We start from the raw sequence: 27,844 nt of genomic DNA on the forward strand, positions 1-27,844 counted from the left end.
TACCTGACAAAAGTCTTGTCATCGATCCCAGTTGTAAGAGCAAAATAATAATAATAACTTGTCTTCTACTGTAGTTGATTATTTGGAAAAGTGGCAAAAGAAGATTTTTCAGAAAAATCATCTATTGAACAGTATCCCAATCATCACAAATACTGCAGAAGACCTACAGTATAGGAACCCACATGATTCTCATAAAAATCTGTCAAGTTTGGTGAAGGAAAAATCATAGTTTGGGGCTACAGTCAGTATGGGGGCATGTGAAAGATCCGCAGAGTGTAGAGAGATCTACATTTGTGCTGCCTATTACATTACAAACCACAGGAGTAGGCAAATTCTTCAGCAGGATATACGGCTCCTTCTCATACTTCAGCCTCCACAAAGTTCCTGAAAGCAAGGTGCTCCAGGATTGGCCAGCCTAGTCACCAGAAATGAACGTTATTGAGCATGCCTGGGGTAAGATGAAAAGGAACATTGAAGATGAATCCAAAGAATCATGATGAACTCTTGGAGTCCTGCAAGAACATTTTCTTTACCATTCCAGATGACTTTATTAAGTTAAATTATTTATTGCATAGATATATGGTTGCAGTCCTCTAAACTCATGGGAGTCAGACACAATATTCATTCTTTTCCCAATCCATAATGACTTGATATTCTATACTGTACATACTTTCTGTTAAGTGACAAGACTTTTGTCTAAGCAAAGTCAGGCATTACTGTCCTAATTAAATAATCAAAAAATAAGGCATGATCATATTTTATTCTGGTAAAATAAGAGTAATCTAGAGGCCTTTGCCTTTCATATAACCACTTCTGATCCCAAATAATCAACAAGAAGTCAAGTTATTATTTGTTTTTTATAAAACTTGTATAGGCGGTAAGACTTTGGTCAGGTAGTGTCTACACTATTCAGCCTACTTTCTATATATTTAACAATTTACTTTAATCTTTTATCTTCTAACACTCACAATCCCCTTTGCTATCTTTATTTAATCATTTATTTACTTATATTCTTTGCTTGAATTTATCTGAACAATAATGTAAATTAAATTAGCCTAACAGAAATTGTGTAAATACTAAAAGTATTATTATTATTATTATTGTTGTTGTTGTTGTTGTTGTTGTTGTTATTATTACTATTATTAACATATTGTTATTCTAGTCACACAAAAAGGTTTCATTATTTAATATTGGTTAATGTATCTACTAACATAAACTAAGAACAATACTTATACAGCATTTATTATTTTTAGTTCAACATTCAATAATGCATTATTAAAATCCAAATTCATGCTTGACAACATTAGATAATGCGAGTTAACACAAACTAACAATAAACAAAAATATTTTCAATAACTAATCCTAACAATCATGAACAAATGCTGTATAATTGTATTGTTTATTGTTTGTTCATGTTAGTAAATGCCTTAACCTAATTGTAAAGTGTTACCGCTGTTTTTATGTGGCTGAAATTACTTGTTACAGCGTCTACCAAAGAATAAGATGTAATATAATATAAATGCAGTTTAATGACAGTGTGGTCTTCTGCTTCAGGCTTTTGGATATTGAATATGAAATGACCAATTTTGCCTACTATTATGTTGGCATCGGAGCAGGGGTCTTCATTCTAGGATACCTCCAAGTGAGCTTTTTAAACTAATCATGTTATTGTTTTTTTTGTCAATGAAATGTACCAAATTTACAAAAATATGTTTGTTGTTTCCATCAGATCTCTCTGTGGATCACTGCAGCAGCAAGACAGATTCAGATTATCAGGAAGATGTACTTCAGGAAGGTCATGAGGATGGAGATTGGTTGGTTTGACTGCACTTCAGTAGGAGAACTCAACACTCGAATGTCTGAGTAAGATGTTCGTACTTGCCAGAGCAGAGACGTTGGAAATAATTGAATGACCTAATAATGTGTGTGCTTCCATTTGATCTTAGTGACATCAACAAGATAAATGATGCCATTGCTGATCAGGTGGGAATCTTCATCCAGCGCTTCACCACTTTTGTGTGTGGTTTTCTCATGGGATTCGCGAGAGGCTGGAAACTGACTCTGGTTATCATCTCCGTGTCTCCTCTGATCGGGATTGGAGCAGGACTCATGGCTCTGGTGAGAAAGGAAACGTGTCAGAATTCAAACATTAGCTATATAGATCATATATTATGATTTTACTCTATTAAAGGGTTGTTCTCTCGAAAATTTGAAACATTTTTCACCATTTACTGGCACTCTAAACTTTTATGAATGTCTTCTGTTGAGCACAATACAAGATACGCTGAAGAATGTTGGTGAACAAAACAGCGACAGCATTCATAGTATAAACAAAAAATAGTATGGAAGTCAGTGGCTTTTGTTTACAAGTGGAGGATGAGAAAATTATGATATAATTTTTAGTTTTAGGTATATCATTTGAAGGTATAAAGTCCTCCTTTTTCGTTTTACTTTGTTTATTTCCTATTTAATTTAAAGTTAAAAGTTCTTATTGCTGAATTGTCATAAATTTTTCAAGAGTTTGTTTAAATTAAGTTACATAATTCAAGTGTGCAAAAAAGCAAAAATTGCTAGATATACCGCAGCCTTCAATATGGAATTAAGTTAAGTTCAAATCACATTCGCTTGTTTAGATGAAGTGCCCCTTTAAGGATTTCGGCTCATAGTTAAGTTAGATAGAGCTGGAATTGGGGAAAAAAGTCGATCTCAGTTACCCTAAGATTTTTGCCAAATAAATAGTCTGTCTTGTTCCCAAATCAGTTATTAAGATGAACAGATCCAGGATCTGCCAAATCATCTTAGATCATCCCCTGGGGTCTGTTCTTCGTAGCTTGTTTAAATGATTTGGCAGATCCTGGATCTTTTAATCTTGATAACTGATCTCTGGCTAATTTGGTTCTTCAAACAAGTTCGTAAATCAGATTAAAATGTCTGGATGAACTGATCTGACATCTCTGTGTGTGTTGTGAAGGACAGATCTATCGATCCTCAAAATCAAGATCAGCAATGCAACGATTGGCTGATGACACAGCAGCGTAATGACATCATCTGAATAATATTCAATTATCCATGTGAGCAAAATTACATAAAATATGTTTGTTAAATATGACACGCGATAACTTTACACCTTGTTGTGGTCTGCATGCTTGGCCCTTTAATGTGTCAAAAGCAATTTGTTTAGTTTTACAGTTAGAGCGGATATTCCTTTTTATAGTAGTATTATTGTAGCCAGTTTTTTATTTGGTGTAAAGAATAACTGGATGCTTACAAAAACATTTTGATATTGGTAATGGCATATAACACTGGTTTCTTAATCCACAAAAGTAAAGGAGTAAAGAAAAGAGTAAAAGTGAAGTGAAGAGAAAGTAAAAAGGCTGAATATAGGAGGTTCATTCTTTATTCTTGCTGCAGATTATCTGTTTGACTTTTTCTCACTAGTGAAGTGTAGGGAAGGGAATGTGAGATGAGACTCTGATTGGTTTAATGCACATTATGTTCAAAACACACTCATAATTCATTAAGAGAATAAGCACAACACTCTTAGACCATGCGCTGTGGTGAAGAGTGTATTTTTCCATGCTTAAAATAGCAAAGGTGGATTTGGACATGCCCTTAATGCTTTTGCGCAATGCGCTTTAGACATTGTGCCTAGACTGTTGAAATACAGCCCTTAGGAGTGTAAATAACCCCTTTAAATAAAATAATTTTTGGTTTTTAAATAAACCAGATTTAAGTTTTTCATACATTGCGCTTAAACAGTTCCTCATTTATAGTACATTTGAGTAAAAAGTACAGTGAAGGTCGCTGGTTCAAGCCTCAGCTGGGTCAGTTGGCGTTTCTGTGTGGAGTTTGAATCTTCTCCCTGCGTTCGAGTGGGTTTCCTCCGGGTGCTCCGATTTCCCAAAGATGGGCTGCGGCTAGAAAGCCATCCGCTGCGTAAAAACGTGTTAGATAAGTTGTCAGTTCATTCTGATATGGCGACCCTGGATTAAAGGGACTAAGGCAAAAAGAAAATTAATGAATAAATATTTCAAAATTTTTTAAGCTGTTAGAATAGATCATTCTGAAACTAATTCCAGTGATTTTGTTCCTATTGCCACAGATTTAGAATGATTGTGAAAACTTTATAGTCACCATTATCAATAAAGATACCACTCTTGGTAAGTGAACAGGCCTTCACCTTGTAAAATTTTCAACCAATAATTAAAAAATAAAATAAAATAAATCAATGGCGGCACAGTGGTTTAGTGGTTAGCACTGTCAGCTCACAGCAAGAAGGTTGCTGGCTTGAGTCCCGGCTGGGCCAGTTGGCATTTCTGTGTGGAGTTTGCTTGTTCTTCACCGTGTTCGCGTGGGTTTCCTCCAGGTGCTCTGGTTGCCCCAATATAAAGACATGCGTATAGGTGAATTCAATGAACTAAATTGACCATAGTGTATGTGTGTGAATGTGTGTGGATGTTTTCCAGTACAGGGTTGTGACTGAAAAGGTATCCGTTGCGTGAAACATTTCCTGGAATAGGTGGCAGTTCATTCCGCTGTGGTGAACTCTGAAATAGAGACTAAGCCTGAGGAAAATGAATGGATCAATGAATAAATCAATCAAATCTAAACAGAATGAATCTCTGCAAGTCATAAATAAGCTGTTTTAGTTATTTATTTAGTTATTTTAGTCAATATGGAGACCTTTGATTAAGAGATTCAAAAATTCACATTTTTTGTGAGTTTATTGGTTGATTTCAGAAAAAAAAAATTGTGAGATTATAAAATCTGAATTCAGCATCTTACGTCTATATGGTGTCACCCCAGAGGAATGAATCGCCTCTGGCATATGTTTTATGAGGAGGCTGCCCTTCCAGCCGCAAAATTGTGATATATATAGTGTGTGTATGTATATGTATATGTATATGTATGTATATATATATATATATATATTTCTTCATTCATTTTTTTTTGGCCGAGTCCCTTTATTAATCAGGGATCACAACAGCGGAATGAACCACCACCTTATCTAGCATATGTTTTGCAGATGCCCTTCCAGCTGCAGCCCAACACCAGGAAACACCCATGCACTCTTACATTCACACTATGGCCAATTTAGCTCATTCAATTCACCTATAGCAAGTCTTTGGACTTATGGGGGAAATCGGAGCACCCGGAGGAAGCCCACACGAACACGAGGAGAACATGTAAACAAAAATGCCAGTGACCTTCTTGCAAACAAAAATCCCCAACCTTTTAAATTTTTGGTGAAAACAGGCTCTCATAATTATCTCGGAAACAAACAATAACAAACAATAAATAGTCAATAACATCAGAGGACTGGAATGACCTGTTGTATAAAATTAATCAAAGTGAAATACTTTTGTTTTGATTGCACTTGTTTGTCTAGTTTGTGGCAAAACTGACAGGAATGGAGCTGCAGGCGTACGCTAAAGCGGGTGCAGTGGCAGATGAGGTTTTGTCCAGTGTGCGCACTGTGGCAGCCTTTGGTGGAGAGAAAAAAGAAGTGGATAGGTAACTTACAGGACATTTAAAAAAGATGACTGATTGTCATCAAAAACATTTGCCATTTCCTTTGAAATTACATTATTTTACCTTCTTGAACTCTTTAAATGTATATTTTCTGCAGGTATGATCGTAATCTGATCTCTGCCCAACAATGGGGCATCCGGAAAGGTCTGATCATGGGCTTTTTCACAGGATACATGTGGTTCATCATCTTTCTTTGTTACGCACTGGCTTTCTGGTATGGATCCAGTTTAGTAGTGGACACACAAGAGTACAGTCCAGGGACATTACTGCAGGTACTTGCACATGATGTCTCTCATGCAAGAACATGCAAAAAATCTGCATGTTATGGTTCATTTTAGTCATTCAGTATAATTCAGATTTAAAGCGATCCTATTATGTTCCTTTTTACAAGCTGTAAAATAAGCCTTTGATGTCCCAAGAGTATGTATGTGAAGTTTCAGCTCAAAATACCCCACACATAATGTTTTATAACTCTTTGATACTGCCCCTTTTAGGCTTTGATTCAGATTGTGCCGTTTTGGTCACTGTCGCTTTAAATTTATTTGGGATTTTGCTCCCATTCCTCTTTTCAAAAAGGGTTGTTGCAATCACCTGAGATGTAGCCCTCGCAGGTCACTGTAGAACATTCCCTGTCTTTTACCTGAACTACAAATCCTATTATGCCCCACAGTCACACACCCGTTTTAAGTCCACCCTGATTACACACTCGGTGCTCAGCATAATTACGTGTACCCCATTTTGAAAATGAAAATTTTGATCCATTTTTCAGTTAATATAGGTAATGTATTTTGTTGCATAAAAAAACTGATTTATTAAACAGATATATTAATTAAAATAATATTTTAGTCATCAATTTATTTAGCAGTTGACAGATAATACAATTAAATTCAAGTAAAATATTGCAAAAATAAACTACAACTTAGTAAATTTCAACAATTTTTTTTTGCTTTTTTCTCCTGATTTTTTCGCTTTTTTAAATTTGTATTTAATATTTTTCGATAACATAAAATTGCGTGTAGATTTGTGATGGGTGTACTTATATATGCTGAGCAGTGTATATACACCATTCACACACACATACAGTGCTGAGTCTTGTTTTACTTTAGTGCCATATTTTGACCCTTTGTTTGCTTAAACTGTTTATTGATTGTTGGACACCTGTCTCAACCCCTTTTGCCTGTTTCATCGTTTACTTTTAAGATTATCTACGTGTTACGGTCTACTTTGATATTGAACCTTGACTGCCTGATTACTCAAATAAAGCTGCATATTGGATCCTACCTACCCCTGTCATCAAAAATCCCCATTACAAAGGGAGGAGCTAATTAGCACAGCATCCGATTCAAAACAGGACTGATGTTATCTCTGTCAAAAACTGAAAATATCAATAAAAGTGTCTCAGAAGAAGGTCGTCTATGGAGACTATAGTGTGCATTTGTGTTTACTAAAACTCCACATGTACAATCATCTTAGTCGCTGACGTTATTTTCAGCAGATTAAAAGTCAATTGGCGAATGACTGCTTCTTACTCAGGACTGTCTATGCTCTATGAGAGAGAGACAGTCACTAATGGGCGGGGCTTTCTCCTCTGATGACATGTAGAAAGGGAGAATGTCAATTCAAAGTGTTTTGCAGACTGTTTTTATAAAGTGTGATTATTAAAAACTAGAATTAATAATTTTTTATCATAAGAGGCTGGCTATATTTACACATTGATGCCATGCTATTGTGTTTAAACCCCTAATACAAGTGATTTTTGCATAATAGGTCCCTTTTAAAAGACAAATATGGTTTTGTTTTCAGGTTTTTTTCGGAGTGCTCATTGCTGCCCTAAATCTGGGTCAGGCGTCTCCTTGCCTGGAGGCCTTTGCTGCAGGAAGAGGAGCTGCCACCATTATCTTTGAGACAATAGACCGCGTAAGAACATTCACGTGGGCCACTGATACATGATGGAAAACATTAATATTTAGTACTGACTGCAGTGTTGGAAAGGGTACTGAAAAATCATAATCTCAAGTAAAAGTACCATTACTTGCCTAAAAACGTAGTGTAAGTAGAGTAAAAGTATCGGATGTAAATATTACTCAAAGTATGAGTAAAAAGTAGCCCTTTTAAATGCACTTAAGAGTAGTGAGTTGTGAGTTTTACGCTGTGAAAAGCTGATGTGTTTACATCTAATTTGTGGATTTGTGTGTAAACGTAACATTCTGTAGTGCATTTAGTTATTGCCCAACAGGCACACAATGTCATAAGACAGTAATATTCGGTTAGATTTAGGTTGTGACGTCAGGTGACCAAAATTCAACGTCTAGTCAGCGTCTAAGGACAACGTTATTTTGATGTCCAATAATGACGTCAAGTGACGTTGATATTTACTTGATTTTAGGTTGTTATGAAGTGACCAAAATCCAATGTCGAGCCAACATCTTAAACCAACGTCATATTGACGTCAAATACTGACAATTATTCGTCAGGTATATGGCAACCAAAATCCAATCCAACCAAAATCCACGTCATAGTGGTAACATCAACACAACGTCAAGCTCTAAAATCATTAGAATTTGATATCTGGTTGGTTTTAGGTTGGATGTTAGATACTTTAGGTACCGTTGAGTTCCCCTTCGGTTGGGGAACTCCAGTGCTATAGGTGGATTTGATCTAGAAAATCCACGTATGGGAGGATTCGGTTCCTCGGGGAACGAAGGGTTACTTCTGTAACCTTGAACGTTCTCAACCCAATTTTCATTTCCAAAGAAACTGCAACGTCTTTTGGGGTACAACGTCAATCTGACATAATGCTGATGTCCTTTGCCTGCTGGTGTTTAAGGCTGTTTTAGTTATCATACAGTAAACATTTGTCATCTTTTCATCAGTGACATGCATCTAAACAGTCTCTGGGTCAATGTGTGTAAAGATTTTGGACATCTTCTTGGACACATTTAATGCTTCCAAACAGTTTGCAATTATAAAACACACATGTCTTGAGGTAGTTCGTCATGTGGTGATTTACCTCCTATGTACAATTCGATTAGACAGGACTGATTTTTCTAATCCCTGTAGACAAAATAAATAAATTAGTGGCAGGTTGAAGGAAAGTAGTGGAGTAAAAGTACCGATGCAGCACTAAAAATGTACTCAAGGGAAAGTAAAAGTACATGTTTTTAAAATGACTTAGTAAATTACAATTCCTGAGAAAAACAAATCAATTACCGTAATTTGAGTATTTGTAATCAGTTACTTTACACCACCGACTGACTGTCACTAAACCAAACTGATGTGTATCTAAAACAGAGTCATTATTATTGACTTTATTATTTTTTATTTAATCATATATGATTTTTGTTAACAAAATTATTTTCATTTTAATAAAAAGAGAAGGTAAAATATAATTACTAAATAAAAATCTGAGCTTTTAAAATGATATTAAACTGAAATACAATATGTTGTAGAACTAACATTGCTAAAACCAATATTTAAAAGTTCAATTGAAAATTATATAAAAATGACAGAACACTAAGCTAGACAATTTCTTTTTAATAAAAGCCCATTAAAAATAGATATTATAATTTTAAAGAAACATACAATAATTTACACTGCTAGATATTTTAATATTTAATATTTTATTATTATTATTATTATTATTATTATTATTATTATTATTATTATTATTATTATTATTATTATTATTATTATCGGGCTTGACATTTACTTTTTTGATCACCAGCCACTGTGGCTAGTAGTTTTCCAACATCACTAGCCACTTGCCATTTTCACTAGCAACATTTTTGTTGTTGGGAAAATATATTACATTATTACATGTATTACATGTATTACATGCATTACATGTATAAATATGACTTTGACATGCTACAATTACTTGATATAGATTTTGTGTTATGTCCACATGCCTCCTCATTTATTTCACTTTTTGTGTAAGCTTGCTCAATGAGCATGAGCAAAAGGGTCATAGTTTCATAGTGTCGTATTACAATTATTATTATTTTTTCACAGGACTTTTCAAAGCTCAAAATTAAGGATTTACTAAATTTATCTTTAACCACACTAAATAAATAACTGTTTCTTAGCCACAATTTTTAAATGTGTAAAAACAAGCAAAATATAGCTGTATACTTTACTTTTTGTTTAACAAAACATAAAAAAACATTTAAAAAATAATTATTGTGATGTATCTAAAATATGCACAGTATTCTGCCCTGGCTAAAGGTTTCAGATCACCTGCTAACTACACATAAACAAGAAGTTAATATCCTATTAAAGCAATGTTATTGTAAAAAAATCAAATCATATTTACAAAAAATAACTGTAAGCAAAAGAAAGCAGGTGACAAACATTCAAGCAAGGAAACGGGAGCGCGTGCATCACATAAGCTGTTGGCACAAGTGATTATCCTCTCATCCGGTATTCACTTTTCTTTTGCTTGCGCGAGAATTTTGTCAGTTGTGCTGCTTCTCAATTCTAAGATCGCATTTGAGCCCATATTGGGCCATCCTTATTGTCAAACCCTGTTTTTAAGAAAATAACAATTTAAAAATGACTTTCAACCAGCCAAAGTGTGTGTCTAACATTTGGTGGGTGTTAATGTAAAGCCCTAATTATTGTTATTAACTACATCATGTACATTTATTTCAAACTTTAATTTCACTAGAAGTATTTTGAACATTTAGCAGTAACATACTTTTTAACTGAACTATAAAAGCAAAGACATGTGTCAGACAAATATCACTCCTCTGATAACCAAAAAGATGATGCTACATAGACAGCAAATGAAAGTTACGTTCTCTTTTATGGATTTAGTAAGTGTGAAAAAATGGCAATGCCTTGGCTGCTCAATGCAAGAGCAAATCAGATAAAAACGTCTGTATTACTGCATGTCTGACATCTATCTGACACTAAAGCCTGTCAGACACCTTCGCAAGTGATGTATTGACAGGAATGTTGTCTTATTTTCAGGAACCAGAGATTGATTGTCTCTCTGAGGCTGGATATAAGTTAGACAAAGTGAAAGGAGATCTGGAGTTTCATAATATAACTTTTCATTACCCATCTCGACCTGAAGTGAAGGTAAAGTTAACATTTACACAAGGCTTTCTGCTGTGTTTCTGCTTTACATGAACTCTATTCACCTCCGTTGATTGGTGTAATTATTTACAAAGTAACTACTGTTATAAATTACTTTTCAAAAGTCAAGGCATTACTTTTCATCTTTAGATAATTTAATCACAGTTACTTTCCTTAAATATAGCATGGTATTAACAGTTCTGTATAAATCAATTCAGCGACGCAGAGTAAAAGACATTTATTGGCCACTTAATTAGGTACACCTTACTAGTACTGGTTGGAACCCGTTTTTCCTTCAGAACTGCTATAATCCTTTATGGCATAGATTCAACAAGATAGTGGAAATATTCCTTAGTGACTTTGGTCCACACTGACTTGATAGCATCACGCAGTTGTTGCAGATTTGACAACTGCACATCTATGATGCAAATCTCCTGTTCCACTACATCCCAAGGGTGCACCTTATGCATTGATTGAGGTCTGGTGACTGTGGAGACCATTTGAGTACAGAGAACTCCTTGTCATGTTCAAGAAACTGGTCTGAGATGATTTGTGCTTTACGACATGGTGCGTTATCCTGCTGAAAGTGGCCATCAGAAGATGGGTACACTGTGGTCATAAAGGGATGGACATGGTCAGCAACAATACTCAGGTTGGCTGTTGTGTTGACACAATGCTCAAGTGGTACTAATGGGCCCAAAGTGTGCCAAGAAAATATCCCCCACACCATTACACCACCACCACGAGCCTGAACCGTTGATACAAGGCAGGATGGATCCATGCTTACATGTTGTTGATGCCAAATTCTAACCCTAATCAGACTCTTCAGACCAGGTATCATTTCCAATCTTTTATTGTCCAATATTGGCAAGCTTGTATAAATTGTAGCCTCTGTTGCCTTTTCTTAGCTGACAGGAGTAACACCCAGTGTGGTCTTCTGATGTGTTGTGCATTCAGAGAGGCTCTTCTGCATGGGAGGCTCTTCTGAGTGGGCATTTGAGTTACTGTTGCCTTTCTATCAGCTCAAACCAGTCTGGTCATTCTCTTCGGACCTCTGACATCAACAAGACATTTGCGTCCACAGAACCACCGATCACTGGATATTTTCTCTTTTTGGGACCATTCTTTGTAAAACCCTAGCGATGGTTGTCTGTGAAAATCCCAGTAGATCAGCAGTTTCTGAAATACTCAGACCAGCCAGTCTGACAAAACAACCATGCCACATTGAAAGTCACTTATATCCCCTTTCTTCCCCATTCGGATGCTTGGTTTGACCTGCCCTGCAGCAGATTGTTTCGGCCATGTCTACGTGCCTAAATACATTAAGTTGCTGCCTTGTGATTGGCTAATTAGAAATTTGCGTTAACGGGCATTTAAACAGGCGTACTTAATAAAGTGTCAGGTGAGTTTAAATTAATTGCAATGACTATTTTTTTATATTAAAGAACATTCAAATAATTGATCAAGGCAATTGCATATGAGACATTGAGAAATTAGTTCATAAGAATATAATGTAAACATTTAGAGAAGCAGATTAAGTAAATTTATTTTATGTTTGTTGTTGTTATTTAGGTGTTTTGCATAATAACTTAAATTTTCAATTACATTTTTGTCTAAAAATTGCACACCTAAAACAAAGGAATGTTTCAGAAATGTATGTTAGTATATACTTTATGTATGAAATATACATATATTATGCAGTTAACTTGTTAACAAAGGTTCGCCACCGAAACCATGCCTCACTTTGCCTCCTTAAACAATTACCTACTCCCTACAACTTATTTAAGGTAGACCAGCCCTCTAGCACTGTTACTGTTACACTGTTATTGTCACTGTTAAGCACTATTTCCTTGCTTTTCGTAAACTACCCTTATAACCCTTGAATCTGGGGGTCCAATCACTCTACCAAAATATTGCAGAAATTGTACCCCCTCTCTTGGCATCATCGTAGGACACCCAATCAACCTACCCACAGTGCATCCAGAAAGTAACTTCACTTTTTCCACTTTTTTTATGTTATAGACTTATTCCAAAATAAATTAATTAATTTACTCAAAATTCTACACACAATACCCTGTAATGACAATGTGAAATTTTTTATTTTTTTTTAATTAAAATTTGAAATGTATTAAAAATAAAAACCTGAAAGATCACATGTATTCACAGCCTTTGCTCAATACTTTGTTGATGCACCTTTGGCACCAAATACAGCCTCAAGTCTTTATGAATATGATGCCACAAGCTTGGCACAACTGTCTTTGGGAAATTTTGCCCATTCCGCTTTGCAGTACCTCTCTAGCTCTATCTGGTTGGCTGGGAAGTTACGGTGTACAGCCATTGTCAGATCTCTCCAGAGCTGTTAAATAGGATTTAGCTCTGGGACATTCACTGGGTTGTTGCGAATCCTCTCCATTTATATTTTGGCGGTGTGCTTTAAGTCATTGTCCTGCTGGAAGATGAACCGTCTCCACAGTCTGAGGTCAAGAGCACTCTGAAGCAGGTTTTCATTCAGGATGTCCCTGTACATTGCTGCATTCATCTTTTCCTCTATCCTGACTAGTCTTCCAGTACCTGCTGCTGTAAAACATCATGATGCATGATGCTGCCACCACCATGCTTCACTGTAGGCATTTTATTAGCCTGGTGATGCAGGGTGCCTGGTTTTCTTAAAAAGTAACGCCTAGTATATACTCCAAAGAGGTCAATTTTAGTCTCATCAGACCAGAGAATTTTGTTTCTCGTGGTCTGAGAGTCCTTCAGAAGCCTTTTTTTTTTTTTTTGCCAAATCCAGGCAGAGAGTGGCTTCTGTCTTCTGTCTGGCCACCCTACCATACAGGCCTGATTGGTGGATTGCTGCACAGATGGTTGTCCTTCAGTAAGGTTCTCCTCTCTCCACAGAAGAACGCTGGAGCTCAGACAGTGTGACCATTTATTAATCACCTCCCTGACTAAAGCCCTTCTCACCCAATCACTCAGCTTAGATGGTCGGCCACTCTAGGAAGAGTACTGGAGGTTCCAAACATCTTTCACTTATGGATGATGGAGGCCACTGTGCTCATTGGAACTTTCAGAGCAGCAGAAATTTTTCTGTTACCTTCCCCAGCCTTGTGCCTCAAGACAATCCTGTCTCGGATGTGTAAAGACAATTTCCTTTGTCTTCATGCTTGCTTTGTGCTTTGACATGCACTGTCATCCCTGGGACTTTGTATAGACAGGTGTGCGCCTTTTCGAATCATGGTCTATCAACTGAATTTACCACAAGTGAATTTTATGATGTAACATAAAAAAATGTGGAAAAAAATGAAGTGCTATGAATACTTTCTGGATGCACTGTACCTGTTCACTGTTTATCCTCTTCCTCCCTTCACCTTCATCTCACTTACCATCCCTTTTATCAATACATCCTTACAATAAAGTCTAGCTCAAAGTGTGGCATGGTCCATGCTGCTGAAATCATTATATTATATTGTTAATTTGAAATGTTTCGTGTTTTGATGCATATATATTTTTAATATATGTTTAAATGTTTGTGTTATTTCTTAAACAAAAAAGATGAAATTATTTTAATATCTACTGTTTGACAAAAATTAAAAGTTAAGAGTTTTATTTCTATTGTCTATACATTGAGAATTTTGTAGATTTTAGTATTGAGTCAAGTAATTAAATACTTATTGAGTAACTATTACTTTTTAATTAATTAGAAAAGCAATTAAATACAATTTTAATGATGTAATTAGTAATTAATTACTTTTTTGAAGTAACTTACCTGACACTATTCACCTTCATAGATCCTGGATCAGCTTAATCTGCAGGTAAAGTCAGGAGAGACAACGGCATTTGTGGGTCCCAGTGGGGCTGGAAAAAGCACAGCAATCCAACTCATCCAACGGTTCTATGACCCCAAAGAGGGAATGGTAATGAAATAAGACTTTCACATTCCACAATGTTATTGGTGGATGTGATTCAGAAATTGTCCAACTTTCCATTATTCTAGCTTACACTGGATGGCCATGACATCAGGGGTCTGAACATACAGTGGCTGCGTTCTCTGATTGGAATAGTGGAGCAAGAGCCTGTTTTGTTTGCCACGACTATTGCTGAGAACATCCGATACGGACGGCCCGGAGTCTCGAACGATGACATCATCACAGCCGCCAAAGAGGCCAATGCCTACAACTTTATCATGGATTTACCACAGGCAGGAGATAAATTTTCTCAAAATTACCATACAATGACATCAATAATTTTTGGATTTTTAAAAAATATTTTAAAGGATATATATATGAGCAATTCCATGAAAATGTCAACCTTATCATGAAAAAATAAACTTTTGACCAAAATAACAAAACCTATTTAAATTTGCTCATTAAGGTCTATATTTTATTGTAATGATGTGCTCTTGTTAAATTTTTATAAAATTGGTTTGTTTATCCATGAAATATGAGGATTGTGCCAATGGTAAATTTCATTATAATCCAACCACATTTCGTGCTTTAGAATAAGGGATTAAAGACTCCCCTTTTCCATGCTTTATGTTAACAGTAATCATTCTGCAGAAGGATTGGAGTCTGTAGTATAAATGATTACCCTTACTTTTTCATAACATTACTGCCCTTTTGATTTATGAGCTACATATTTAAGACATCACGCAGCTTCGGTCACGTGTCACGTCCGTAACGATTTAATGAAAAAGTTTATACTGTGGAATAAATATTATAACAAATAAAATGAAACTTTGTATACAAAGCCAAAATATGTCCATACTAATTATGATCGCCAATTCATCTCAGGTCTTTGCTCTAAACAACCACAATTTTGCGTTACGGACGTGACCATTTTTGAACTCCTTATTAATATAAGCCAATGACTAGCGCATATTTGTTCATTAAGATGCTGCATTACAATTACTGACTTACATTACATAACATCCATATGTTATATCAAGAACTGAACATTTCATTTAACTATAAACCACTTTAGTAACATTTCAGAAATAAATGTTTAATAAGAAAACAACATTTTACGTATTGCCATAATTGGCCATAATGACTTAACCTATTTCCTCCGTCTTACTTGCGGTTCATGTGCGCACGCGCTGCCTATAGTGAAAGATAATGACAATGAACCATAAGGCTTTGAACCTATACATTTTGTAAAGTATAGGCTAAGCATATAACAATTTTGTTATTTACATGTGATACTGCATTAATTTGCATACATGTTTTATAAGCTGTAAAATGAAAGCATCAGTTTGGTGCGAAGTTATAAAATATTTGTCTTTGTTTGATTTGTAGATTAGGCTATTTAAAATGTATATAAGAACTATTAATAGCTGTTTTTTTCCAAATGGAAAAAAGGGTGGTTTGTTGATTGTAGTCTGCACTAAATCATGAAATATGCCTAGTTGAGTTTATGACGCGGCTCCAGGCAGCACAGACGACCAGGATCAGCGCTTGTTCGTCAACTCCTGTGTCAAACTGTGGCCAGAATATCCTTCTTTCATTTTCCTTTTTTGGCAAAAAAACATATGTAAGCACGTGTGTTTGCACGTGTTACTGTCATGCGAGTTAACAAATATGTGTTGCTCATAAAAGCCGATCACAACGAACACGCTTCTTCATTCCAGAGACGTGAGGCGCTCCGCAATGCATTTTATGTTGAAGAGAAGAAAAGGAGCACGGTGCTCTTTTGAATGTCACTATAGATAACAACTGAATCAGCTGGTCTATTGTGCGCGAGTGTTGCTGTCAATGTTTTCATAATTTAAATTTTTAAATAACATTATGAAATTCAAGATTTGTAAAGTCATACAACTTTGGATGACTTAAAACAACGACCACAAGTCTCTCCGTCATCAAAAAGTTCGCCGTAGTCATCTTGACACTGCTGTCACCTCCAAGGAAACCCCGCCTCTGCTTTCGTTTGATTGAAGAATGAAAGACGCCACTGAGGTAACATGCTTTTCTTCTGGAGCGCACAAAGCGCGCAATGACAAAACGCGAGGCGTGCAAGGCGCATAATCAATAACCTCCATGCATTTGGTCTTTTCCCACTGCTCAAAATGCGCACGCCGCGGGTCAGGCCACAGCGGAGTTTTCGTTTCATGCAGAGCATAAATATGTTTTTTATTTCATTAATTAAATAACTATTTATAAAGATAAATTATCAAAGCGACACAATTCATTTTCCAAGCCCTTTATCCAAAATCTAAGCACTTTCAAAGCTTAAAAATTGGCTATAGCCTACATTAAAATTGAAACATTTTCAAAGATTTCCAGCACCCGGGAAATGCGCTTGAGTGCTTATTAAAATTATTTTAATAAGAATAAGAATAAAATCTTGATATTGATCTAAGCTTTAACTACATTATATGAGTAATACATTTGTTAGAAAATCGATAGGACCTGCAGCTGTAAATATTTAATTCAATATTTTACACAAAGTTATGAACTATAGCCTAAAAATATAAACATTATAGTCATCCATCGTACATGCCTACAACCAATGACTATTTTTCTGCTTGTTTAACATAGCCTACACAAAACCTTTCTTAAGTTATAAAGTTTTCTCTCTCACCCTGGTGCGTATGAACTTTTTGCAACCTGTCCTGAAGTGACTGCCGACGAGAAAAAGAAAGCAAGCGCGAGTGGAGAAATTAAATTATTTATTCCATCAACTAACACGTTAACTAGAATAAACTAAAATAAACTTTGTCAAATATAATATTGCCATATCTGTGACAACTAGATTTTAAATATTCTCCACGTAGACAAGGTCTTGCGCAACAGTCGGGCAATGATTTAATTCAAGTTTGTCTGAAACACTAACTTTAGGAGCCTGCTAAACATAGGCCCATTATAGCTGATTATGTTTATTATAAATTCTATATTATTCAGAGTATAAAAGCACCATGTTAGCATGCAACATTGTTACCGAATTGAGTTTTGAACATTCGAACGTGCGTTAACCTTTAACAACACACATGCCATAATACGAATTAAATATAACAAGGTGATATCTATTTAAGTTTGATTAATTGTGCAACCTTACCATTCAGATGTCTCAGAGGTTAAAGTTTATTGGTTTACACACCCAACAGATATCCACAAATAGGTCTTTGGTCAAGTTTTGAAAGCATTTATCTGATTTTCATAATGTGTCAACTGTCAATTTCAGAGCAGTCACGTCCATAACGAAGACAAGTCACGTCCGTAACGATAGTTTTTCCTCATTAATGCAAAAATGAAAAACTAAATAAAATTAATTATATATGTCCCATGCAGAGCCAACCCTTATCCTTTTGACTGTTATATATTTTTTTGGCTTCTGCATTTTCATTCACAGAATTTTCACAAAGTATGTCAACTCACAAAACTCATGTCTTTTTTTTGTCACGTCCGTAACGCATTCATTTTGCCGTCATTTTAAATATAAAACACCTGCATAGACTGATATTTTTTTGATGCCTGAACTCCATGGTTAAGGGGTAAGAAAAATATAAACATATATTTCAATATACTGTTAACATATACCTTCTCTGAGAATATACGTTTCATTTTTTTACTGCAAATGTCACGTCCATAACGCTGGAATCAGCCATATATATATATATATATATATATATATATATATATATATATATATATATATATATATATATATATATATATATATGGATATATATATATATATATATATATATATATATATATATATATATATATATATATATATATATATATATATATATATATTTTTTTTTTTTATTTAGTATAGGACAGTGATATATAGAGAGGGGAAGGATCAGTAAAGGCCCTCAAGCACACTAACCACAAGGCTAATAGCATTGTCTATTTGAATTTATTTTACAGATTAATTTTTTTCATTTAATATAACTTCATGATCATTTTCACATCCTCCGACATGTTGTTTAAATAGCATTTCCGCTTGTGCCCATTTGTGTGCCTGGTGTGAAAAGGAGGTGTGTTACGGGGCATTGTTGGTGGGTTGCTATTTTAAAGCAACCTAAATTGACCCCACCATAAACCCACTAAAAGCAGGTCTAAAGTCAATGGTGCAGTTTCCTGTTTGTTATTTAAAGAGAAATTTAGTGATAGCAAAGTCCAAAATGTGTGAACATATTGTTAATTACACACACAGGGATGTGCAGCAGCACACAAACAGTATTAAATAGAAAAAAAATCCTTTCAGAAATGTAAAAGATTATTATTGTCTACATAAATATAAAACACTACCTCTTCCCATGCCTTCTTCATGTCAGCGTGCTTTGGTAGAATCCGGATAATTTTTTTTTATTGCTTTAACCTCTTGCGAAAGAAGATCCATTTCCTCGCTAGTGAATTGTTCAGTTTTTTTGCTTACAAAGGCCACAATGTAAATAGCAAATGCACCATGGCGCAATGAGTGGGAGATGAGACATATGATTAGAGACATATGGCTTAAAGCACATTACACCCAAAGTATTTCAACAACTCATAAGGACAACCCTTATACGTCTGCCATTTTTCATGTCCTTAAAATAGCAAAAGAGAATTCAGACACTTCTTAAGTGCATACTTAAGTGCATGCATGTCATACTTTGACATGGTGCATATTTCATACATCCATTGTCATACTTTTTCTCTGCAAATAATTAGAAATCATTTCTATTGTTTATTAAAATTTAATCTTCTGCGTGTTTCCTGTTAGTGTTGCATCTCTTTTGAGTTTACACCAGAGTTTATTAGAGAAGTCACAAACCATTTTGTAAACAAGAGAATATTGTGTTAAGGACTTCTTCTCCTCCCCAAAAACACAGACACCTTCAATCTTCCAAATTCATCCAGGAATTTTTTCAACAGATGTTCCAATAATAATAAAAATACACTGTAGTTTTAAATGCAATTATATTTTTAGAAATAAAGAAAAAAAAACATATAAAACATGCCTCTAACTTCAATGCCCCTTTCTTTTCAGAAATTTGAGACTTTAGTAGGTGAGGGTGGTGGACAGATGAGTGGTGGTCAGAAACAGCGAATTGCAATAGCCCGGGCTCTTGTGAGGAATCCTAGAATCCTCCTCCTGGACATGGCCACATCTGCTTTGGACAATGAAAGTGAAGCTGTTGTACAGGAGGCTTTGGACAAGGTCAGCATGCATAAAGTCTTTAAAAAAATAAAACCTCAAAAAACTAACATTTTCACAGTAATGTCATAGAAATATTTTATGTTCCTTAAAGAACGTTTCAGTAAAAAAATTTAAAGATCTAAAGAAACTTTACACTATAAAGAACCTTTTGTGGAATTAGGCATTTTTATGGATGTTAAAGATTCTTCATAGAACCATAACTCCCCTTACCTAACACACGCAGACTCTGCTCAGTGAGGGGCTCCTTTAACCCCTGTAAACCCCCCTACACCTCACTCCCATCCGGGTCACGGCAACAATAGCAAAACACACACAAAAAAAGGAATTTGCTGTGGCAGGAGAAGCCACTGTGGCATTTTTCCTAATATAATAAATGGCTATTGCCTCAGAAGTAGGAGATGAAGTGTAAAGTGTAAAGCAGTGGCTTTTGAAGGTGTGAAACCAGTCTTTGGGTGTGCAGCCACTCTAGAAAGTTCTAGGAGGTAATATCCATTGACTTGGGCTAAGGCATTTTGGAATGGCTAAAACAACATTTCAGATGTGTTATGTTATGTTGTGTGGTCACTTCACTGTTTTGCTCATTAATGCTGTCCCAGCACACCTATTTTTGTGTTCACATGATCTGTTAAAACAAATAACTTAACTTGGATGTGCTTTCTGGTTTTGATGTGTTTGCTGGAATTTATTCTGTAACTGTGTTTTTATCTTAATTTATGGACATTTTGTCATACTGGATAAAAGGATTACACCACCCAGTTGTACACATACTGTACATTTTGGCTGCACTTTGCAATTCTTTATGGTCAATTCCGATTTCGTGACTGTATCTGATTTCTTTTCTGACCTGCTTACATCATCTTTTAAAAATCACTCATATCCAATTGTCTACATTTACACAGCACATGGCAAAGGCGCAATGACCAGAAAAAAAAAAAAGCGGGTGCTGACTGATAGCTGATAATAAAAGAGCACCCTTTTCTCCATTTCTGTATTTGATCTGTGATTATTTCCTGCTTACACATACATGGGCCATATCTGATCTGTGCCACATGGTGGAAAAAAATTGGAATTGAGTCACTTGAACCATGCAGTGTAAATGCGGCCTTTGTTTCCATTAAGCATTTTTTATATGATTGAAAAATGTACATACAAACAGCTTGATGGAAACATATCTAACATAACCCCTCTAGTCCAAGGCTCCCTGTGCCCTGTAAACATCTTTTAACCTCACTCCCATCTGGGTCATGGCACCAGATTCACAAATTCACCAATTTCTGATACCCACTTCAAGCAGGGCTGCTTGAACTGCAATTCTGGTATGGAAGATGGGCACTGTAACGTTTATTATTACTTACCTGAAAAAACAACAATTATATGGTGGCTCAGTGGTTAGCACTGTCGCCTCACAGCAAGACGGTTGCTGGTTCGAGTCCCGTCTGGGCCAGTTGGCAGTTTGTTTGTGTGGGTTTCCTCCGGGTGCTCCTTTTTCCCTCACAGTCCAAAGATGTGCAGTATAAGTAATTGAATAAACATAACTGGCTGTGATGTATGAGTGAGTGAATGAACATCAATCTTCTTTTGAAGGTCAGAATGGGTCGCACCACTATCTCCATAGCTCACCGTTTATCTACGATCAAGAATGCAGATGTGATTGTGGGATTTGAGCACGGCCGTGCTGTTGAAAGAGGAAAACATGATGAGCTGTTGGAAAGAAAGGGCGTCTACTTCACCTTGGTCACTCTTCAAAGCCAGGGAGACAAAGCTTTGAACCAGAAAGCCCAACAGGGTGAGTAACACACAGTCTTCCATTCCTACTGTTAGTACTCTGTATTAGGATCCTTACACGTGACATGTGTCAATGTCCTCCAATGCATTGAACTATGTAAAGCAAAGAACCCTAAATTCAAAGTTCAAAAAATTCCAACTTAAATTGCCACTCTTGTTTTAAAAACAGCCAAATTTCACTCAATAGATTTTTTTTTCACTATTTACATCATTTTTGTTCCATTATTATTTATTAACTCTTGGACTAATGTTATATTTTTTTTTATTAATTTTACATTCCAAAGAATTTTTTTTTAGTTCAAAAATATTTAATTTTTTTTTATTTTGTATAATATTATTGTTAATCTTTTAAAAATATTTTTTAGCTTAATTTCACTTTACATAATCACAGAATTTTTACATAATTATATATTATTTTCCTTTATATAGCTCCATTTAAGTCAGCAGAATGATAAAATATTCATGAAATTTGTCGATCTTTCATTTTTTTGTTTTGTTTTTTATGCTGCCATCAAATATTTATATTTAATCATTTTTATTTCATTTTAGTTTCGGTTTAGTTAGCGCAATCATACAATTTGTATCGATTCACAAAAAAGCTTTAGTAAACAACGACAACAATGATTTACATTATATTACAAAATCAGCCTTTTGCAATGCTTTTAATCTAAAGTTGAGTTGTGAACAACTCTTGCACTGAGCGGTAATTTAAATTCCTGACATAATGGCATAACTGTTTTTTATTAAATTTCTTTAAACACAAAGCTCTATTCCAATATGTGCACAGGATAACAAGTAAATAAAGTGAATGAAATTTTGTCTGTTTCCGTTCTTAGAGATGGAGGAAGCAGAATGTTGTGAAAGTGATGCAGAGAGAAGGAGTCTCAACAGGGCTGGAAGCTATCGTGCTAGCTTGAGGTAAAAGTTGTAAAATAGTTTTGGTGTTTTACTATTTAGGTCTTGTAGGACTATTCCTATATTTAGTTTCAATACTACTGAGTGTTCAGTGATTCATTCATCTATCAGTTAGTTGATCTCAATATTTCAGCTGAAGGTCATTCTGAAAATATAGCTCTATATACATTTCTGGAGTTTGCGAATTATGTAGCCAGAAGAAAGTATGGCTGCATTTTGTCTTTAAAATGAATGCTACAGGGTGGTATGAGGCCGTTCCTTTTCACACTTAACAGCTGACCGCTTACCTCCATGTGGAATGAAGACAAAAACAAGCCAAAATATAAAATAAACAAGTGAATAACAGGGTGACAATGTAGTAAAATCTGAAAACCTGGTAAAAATCAGGCGACCGCAGGGGATTTTCATTTCCTGGATTGCTTTTTAAAACTGTCGGTTGTGTTTAAGGAAGTGGGTGGGCAGGGCAATCTGTGTTTTCGAAAGCACCATTGGTTGGGTTTAGAGAAGAGTGAGTCAGTCTATCAGTCAGTCAGTCAGTCAGTCCGCAGCATCTGGAGGATTTACCCAGCAGCAGGTGCAGATATTTGAGATCTGAAAAAGTGTTCACAGCGGCCTCTGGTGGATTTGCAAAAACAAAAATTTAAAAAAAAAAAGACCTCCTGGGACATTTTTGGTGCTCTCTAAAAAAGTATATAGTGGTATGTTTTAAGAATGAGTTTTTTTGTTTAACATCCTGATTAGCATAAATAACCATGGCTGCGTCCGAAACCACATACTTCCATACTATATAGTATGCTAAAATCAGTATGCGAGCCGAGTAGTATGTCCGAATTCATAAAATTCACGAAAATTTGTATGCGAGAAGTACCTGGATGACCTACTACTTCCGGTGAGATTCTGAAGTGTGCATCCCATGCACGCTGCGCTATCCCATGATGCCCCATGAGAGAATTCATGAATAGCAGTAAAGCGATGCAACTGATGCGTGTAGGTCACATGACCATGACAAAATGGCAGATGTAGTACGCCCGAATTCCTTTCATACTGCTTACATTCATACTGTATAGAACATACTTTTCTAATGGCCAAGTAGTATGTTTAAATTCAAATGCAGTAGCTACTGAGTAGTAGGTGGTTTTGGATGCAGCCCATAACCTAAATAGCCGGGTCCGTTGTGTTTTTGGGTCTCCTTGAAACATTTCTGTTGTGCTCTGTGCTATTTGCATGGGTTGTGAAAATTTTCATAATGTGATTTTCAACAAGTTTGCTGTCAAATCGATAAAGATCTTTTCTTAATTTGTTGGTGTTTAGCTCTCTCAACCACCATATTAAAGGCATTACAAACTATCAATTTTAACATTTACCATAAAGCTGATGCAATTTTATGGTTTCTAGTGGTTTTGGAAAATATTTAGGATTCATAATTTTTATTGCCACTATCAGAATAAAACAAAAGACAATACCATTCTAGACCCAAAGGACAATTAGAATTTCCATTTAAAATGATATAATATCCAATAAATCCATTAAAGGCATCAAAAATTATATAATGAATTTAATAGTTTTTTTCTTCAGCAGGATAGTTAAACAGCTCCCTTGGGAAGTGATTTGAAAATAGCACAGAATAAGAATAAAGTATTATTGTTATACTATTTCCCTGTTTAAACCTCTCATTCACTATCACTATACCTGCAGAGCTTCTATTCACCAAAGATCTCGATCTCAGCTGTCAAACGCTGTTCCTGAATCTTCAGTGGCCATTGCTGGAGAACTAGGCCCTCGTTCATATTCTGAAACTACCGTTCTTCAGGAGTTCATGGGAAAGGTTAGAGCTTTCCAAAACCTTGGTCAAATGTTCATTACATCTCAATCAGCTAACACATACGGTATACATACTGTGTGTGTGTGTGTGTGTGTTTGTAGAGCGGTGTTCCTGAAGATACTGCAGAGGAGGTGGAACCGGCTCCAGTAGCTCGTATCCTGAAATATAACGCTCCTGAATGGCCCTACATGTTTTTTGGAAGCATTGGAGCCGCTGTGAATGGAGGGGTGAACCCAGTCTACTCTCTCCTTTTCAGTCAAATCTTGGCGGTGAGGTTCCTGTCTGTTGTTCTCTTGTACTTCAAGTGGTTTCAGTAAGTGTGACTTTCATCTTTTTCTTTTAACCTGCAGACATTTTCGATGCCAGATCCTGTTGAACAACGGAGGGAGATTAATGGCATCTGTCTGTTCTTTGTAGTAGTTGGTTTGGTTTCTTTTTTCACACAAATGTTACAGGTTTGTCTTAATAATAACATTTTACTGGAAATATTGCATGCTGTTATAGAAGGACTTTTTAAGTTACTGAGTATTTAACACAACTTAAAGTGACAACAGAGTTATATTCAAATGGCTAGTAAACCAGTCCCAGCAAGCATTTTTTTGTGTTTAAATTAAGTCTAATAGACATCTAAATATATAGACATCTTGGATAAAACAAGGATAAATTATGCTGTCACCAAGGGTGTAGTGCTTAATTAAAGTTGGAACCAAACTGTGCAGAGCTGCTGCCCTCCAGGAACTGAGTTTGACATTAAAAAGCATAAAAATACCATAATATGTTTGCAGATGTGTAAGAAACATGCTAAGTAAACATACTGAACAATGCTAAAGTCAGTTATTCTCCTTTAAAAATGTGCATTCAGTGCCAGAATGTCTGTCTTTGTTTTGGTCTCTATAATCTGCCCACTGCCAGTTTACCCAGTTATATTTCAGCAATCTGGGTTGCCTTGGTGAAAAACGCTTTGTATTTAATTTAATTCTCAGCTGCACCATTGCATGCAGCCGCAGTTGAAAATGTGATCAATTTAAATTAGTCGTAGGCCGTTATTGGCGTTAACATGCTGCATTAATGCGAGACTCTTATTGTCCGTTAATCTAGTCTCAAAGTTGGGTTGGGAGCTGGGTCAATTCTACGCAAACTATGATGACTTTCACCTTGATAATTTAGTGCGGATGTATACCTGGCCGAATTGCACTGTAGGTGGCAAGAACGAGTCTTCGAGCCTGTGTGTATTCACTACATACTACTGTGAAATTTACACATCAAACGTGATGTGCTAACATGGATTCAGTTCACTAGAGTGAATCTGATTAATGTTAGCTTCACATCTAACTATTAGGCACCTGTAGCATTCATGAAATTGAGTAAAACGTGCAAAAAAAAAAAAAATGGAGCGGGTGCTTTTAAAAAATGAATGACGGGGAATGAAAGTCAAACCAATGAGCCGTCTGACAAAAAGTGCCCTTCTGAATCAAATCAGCAGGATGCCCTTCTGGATCTTTCACTTAGTTCAAGACACTACTGACTACGCTTACATGACAATAGACAATAATATAATTAAGGAGTTTATGTGAAGTGTTTTCATGTAGAAGTTTCCTGTAATTTTGGGAGACTTTTTAACTGCGACAGTTTCACATTCACTCATGAACATTTCTTTCATGTCCCCATGACAAACAGAGGTATTAAACACAAATAAGGAGTAAGAACTGATGAGAGTGTTACAGAGTTTAATGACGCACATCAAATGGAAAGAAAATAACAACTAATGCCACTAATATATGCATAAAAACGTCTTAATTCCATTTCTATTTAGGTCAGTTATAACGTTAGTGGGATTAAGGTAATCAAAAATTGCTGTTTTGAGTTTAACTGAATAACAGTTAGTAAACACAAGTACATCTTATTGAACATAATTTACTTTCATCACCAACTATCATAGTAGAACAGTTTCTCAAGCAGTTTGTGATGCATTGTGGAAACAGGAGATGAGCCTCTGGTCTAATGTGACACCTGGCTTGAGAAACCCGTTCTTAAAGTCTTACTTTTAGTCATTATTTGGGTAGCACACATATTCTGAATGCCTTCGGCAGAATTCAAATGAGCCATTGTAATCTAGATTAATTTAGAATAATTCCAAGATTACAGTGAGATTAATCTAGATTAAAAAAATGTATCCATGCCCACCTTTAATTTAAATACAGCCATTCAGAAGCATAAAATAGTGCACTCAGTGCACCTCATGAAATGTTAAGGATTAGAATCATATTAATACACATGTAACATTATTAAAAGTACATTAAGAGTGACTGATATTTGTTGGTTTGCATTGAATCACAGTTCAAGATCGGAAGTAAATCCTTCATACTTACATTATTTGCATTTAACACTGAAAAAAGCACATAATCAGTATCTGAGGTGATTGTTGCCATTGTAGTTTATGTTGTTATTCAATTTATTTTAATTCATCTTTATTTCTAAAGTGCTTAAACAATATAGCCTAGATTGTGTCAAAGCAGCTTAACGTAGATGTTCTAGTGAATTGGATCTGCTTCAGTCCAGTTTTCACAGTTAAAGTTCAGTTTAGTTCAGTTAAGTGTAATGTAAATGTCTCAGCTGAAAGCCAAAACACTGAAGAGCAAATCACGCATGCTAGCTCATGGTGGTGTAGTCAATATGTCAACCTGCATTTGCATGGAGTCATCAGAGGGGGAGCTAAGTGAAAAAGTGTTTTGAGTTTGAATTGCAATATCTAGTTCAACTGCTGGGGGCCAGACTTACATACTGTACCTTTACTTACTCTAGTTAACGTTAACTTACTCTAGTTATGGTTATCTCTGCCATTAAAGCTAATGACCTAAAAAGATCTTCAGAAAAATATTGTTCACCCATTTTGATTACACAGTTCTGCAACAGCATTTTTAATTGTGCTTCGACACATTTTGGATGTTAAATGACATGGAGAAAAGTGCTTATTGTTGGGTATTCGTATTTATTTTCAGGGCTATGCATTCTCTAAATCCGGCGAGCTGCTCACTCGTAGATTGAGGCGTCTGGGCTTTCACGCAATGTTGGGGCAGGAGATCGGCTGGTTTGATGATCGCAAAAACAGCCCTGGTGCTTTAACAACACGACTGGCTACAGATGCCTCGCAAGTCCAGGGAGTAAGAAAATCACTTAGCTGAAATGTTTCCATTAACTCCCACATGTTATGTGACCCTTTTCAATCAAAATAAAACTTTATTAAGACTAAATAAACTCTCACCCCAGGCCACAGGTTCTCAGATTGGCATGATTGTGAATTCTCTGACCAACATCGGTGTGGCTGTTATCATCTCCTTTTACTTCAGCTGGAAGCTCACTCTGGTCATCCTGTGCTTCCTTCCATTCTTGGCTCTTTCTGGAGGGTTTCAGGCTAAAATGCTTACTGGATTCGCCAAGCAGGACAAAGAGGCCATGGAGACAGCAGGGCAGGTGAGCTCATGCTACACTGCAGTAGTGGAGATCAAAATTAGAACAATTTATAAACACTCGATTTCTTTCATAAACAATCATAATTAATAATAA

At 35.7% G+C, this 27,844-nt stretch overlaps 1 protein-coding gene across 2 annotated transcripts in view; it reads left to right on the top strand.

The window, feature by feature from the left end:
* abcb11b (ATP-binding cassette, sub-family B (MDR/TAP), member 11b) overlaps positions 1-27,844 on the top strand; it is a 46,156-nt gene that overhangs the window by 5,646 nt on the left and 12,666 nt on the right. For both annotated transcript variants that reach the window (XM_073916556.1, XM_003199465.7), the window contains 17 exons: positions 1,555-1,642; positions 1,730-1,863; positions 1,947-2,118; positions 5,390-5,514; positions 5,630-5,804; positions 7,336-7,449; positions 10,504-10,614; positions 14,400-14,525; positions 14,606-14,809; positions 19,588-19,758; positions 21,343-21,544; positions 22,380-22,461; positions 24,154-24,283; positions 24,382-24,549; positions 24,631-24,735; positions 27,280-27,441; positions 27,548-27,751. In XM_073916556.1, the coding sequence (XP_073772657.1) occupies positions 1,555-1,642; positions 1,730-1,863; positions 1,947-2,118; positions 5,390-5,514; positions 5,630-5,804; positions 7,336-7,449; positions 10,504-10,614; positions 14,400-14,525; positions 14,606-14,809; positions 19,588-19,758; positions 21,343-21,544; positions 22,380-22,461; positions 24,154-24,283; positions 24,382-24,549; positions 24,631-24,735; positions 27,280-27,441; positions 27,548-27,751 (2,473 nt within the window). The remainder of the gene's footprint in view (positions 1-1,554; positions 1,643-1,729; positions 1,864-1,946; positions 2,119-5,389; positions 5,515-5,629; positions 5,805-7,335; positions 7,450-10,503; positions 10,615-14,399; positions 14,526-14,605; positions 14,810-19,587; positions 19,759-21,342; positions 21,545-22,379; positions 22,462-24,153; positions 24,284-24,381; positions 24,550-24,630; positions 24,736-27,279; positions 27,442-27,547; positions 27,752-27,844) is intronic.

This window comes from Danio rerio, chromosome 11, assembly GCF_049306965.1.
Source record: "Danio rerio strain Tuebingen ecotype United States chromosome 11, GRCz12tu, whole genome shotgun sequence".
Lineage (NCBI taxonomy): Eukaryota > Metazoa > Chordata > Actinopteri > Cypriniformes > Danionidae > Danio > Danio rerio.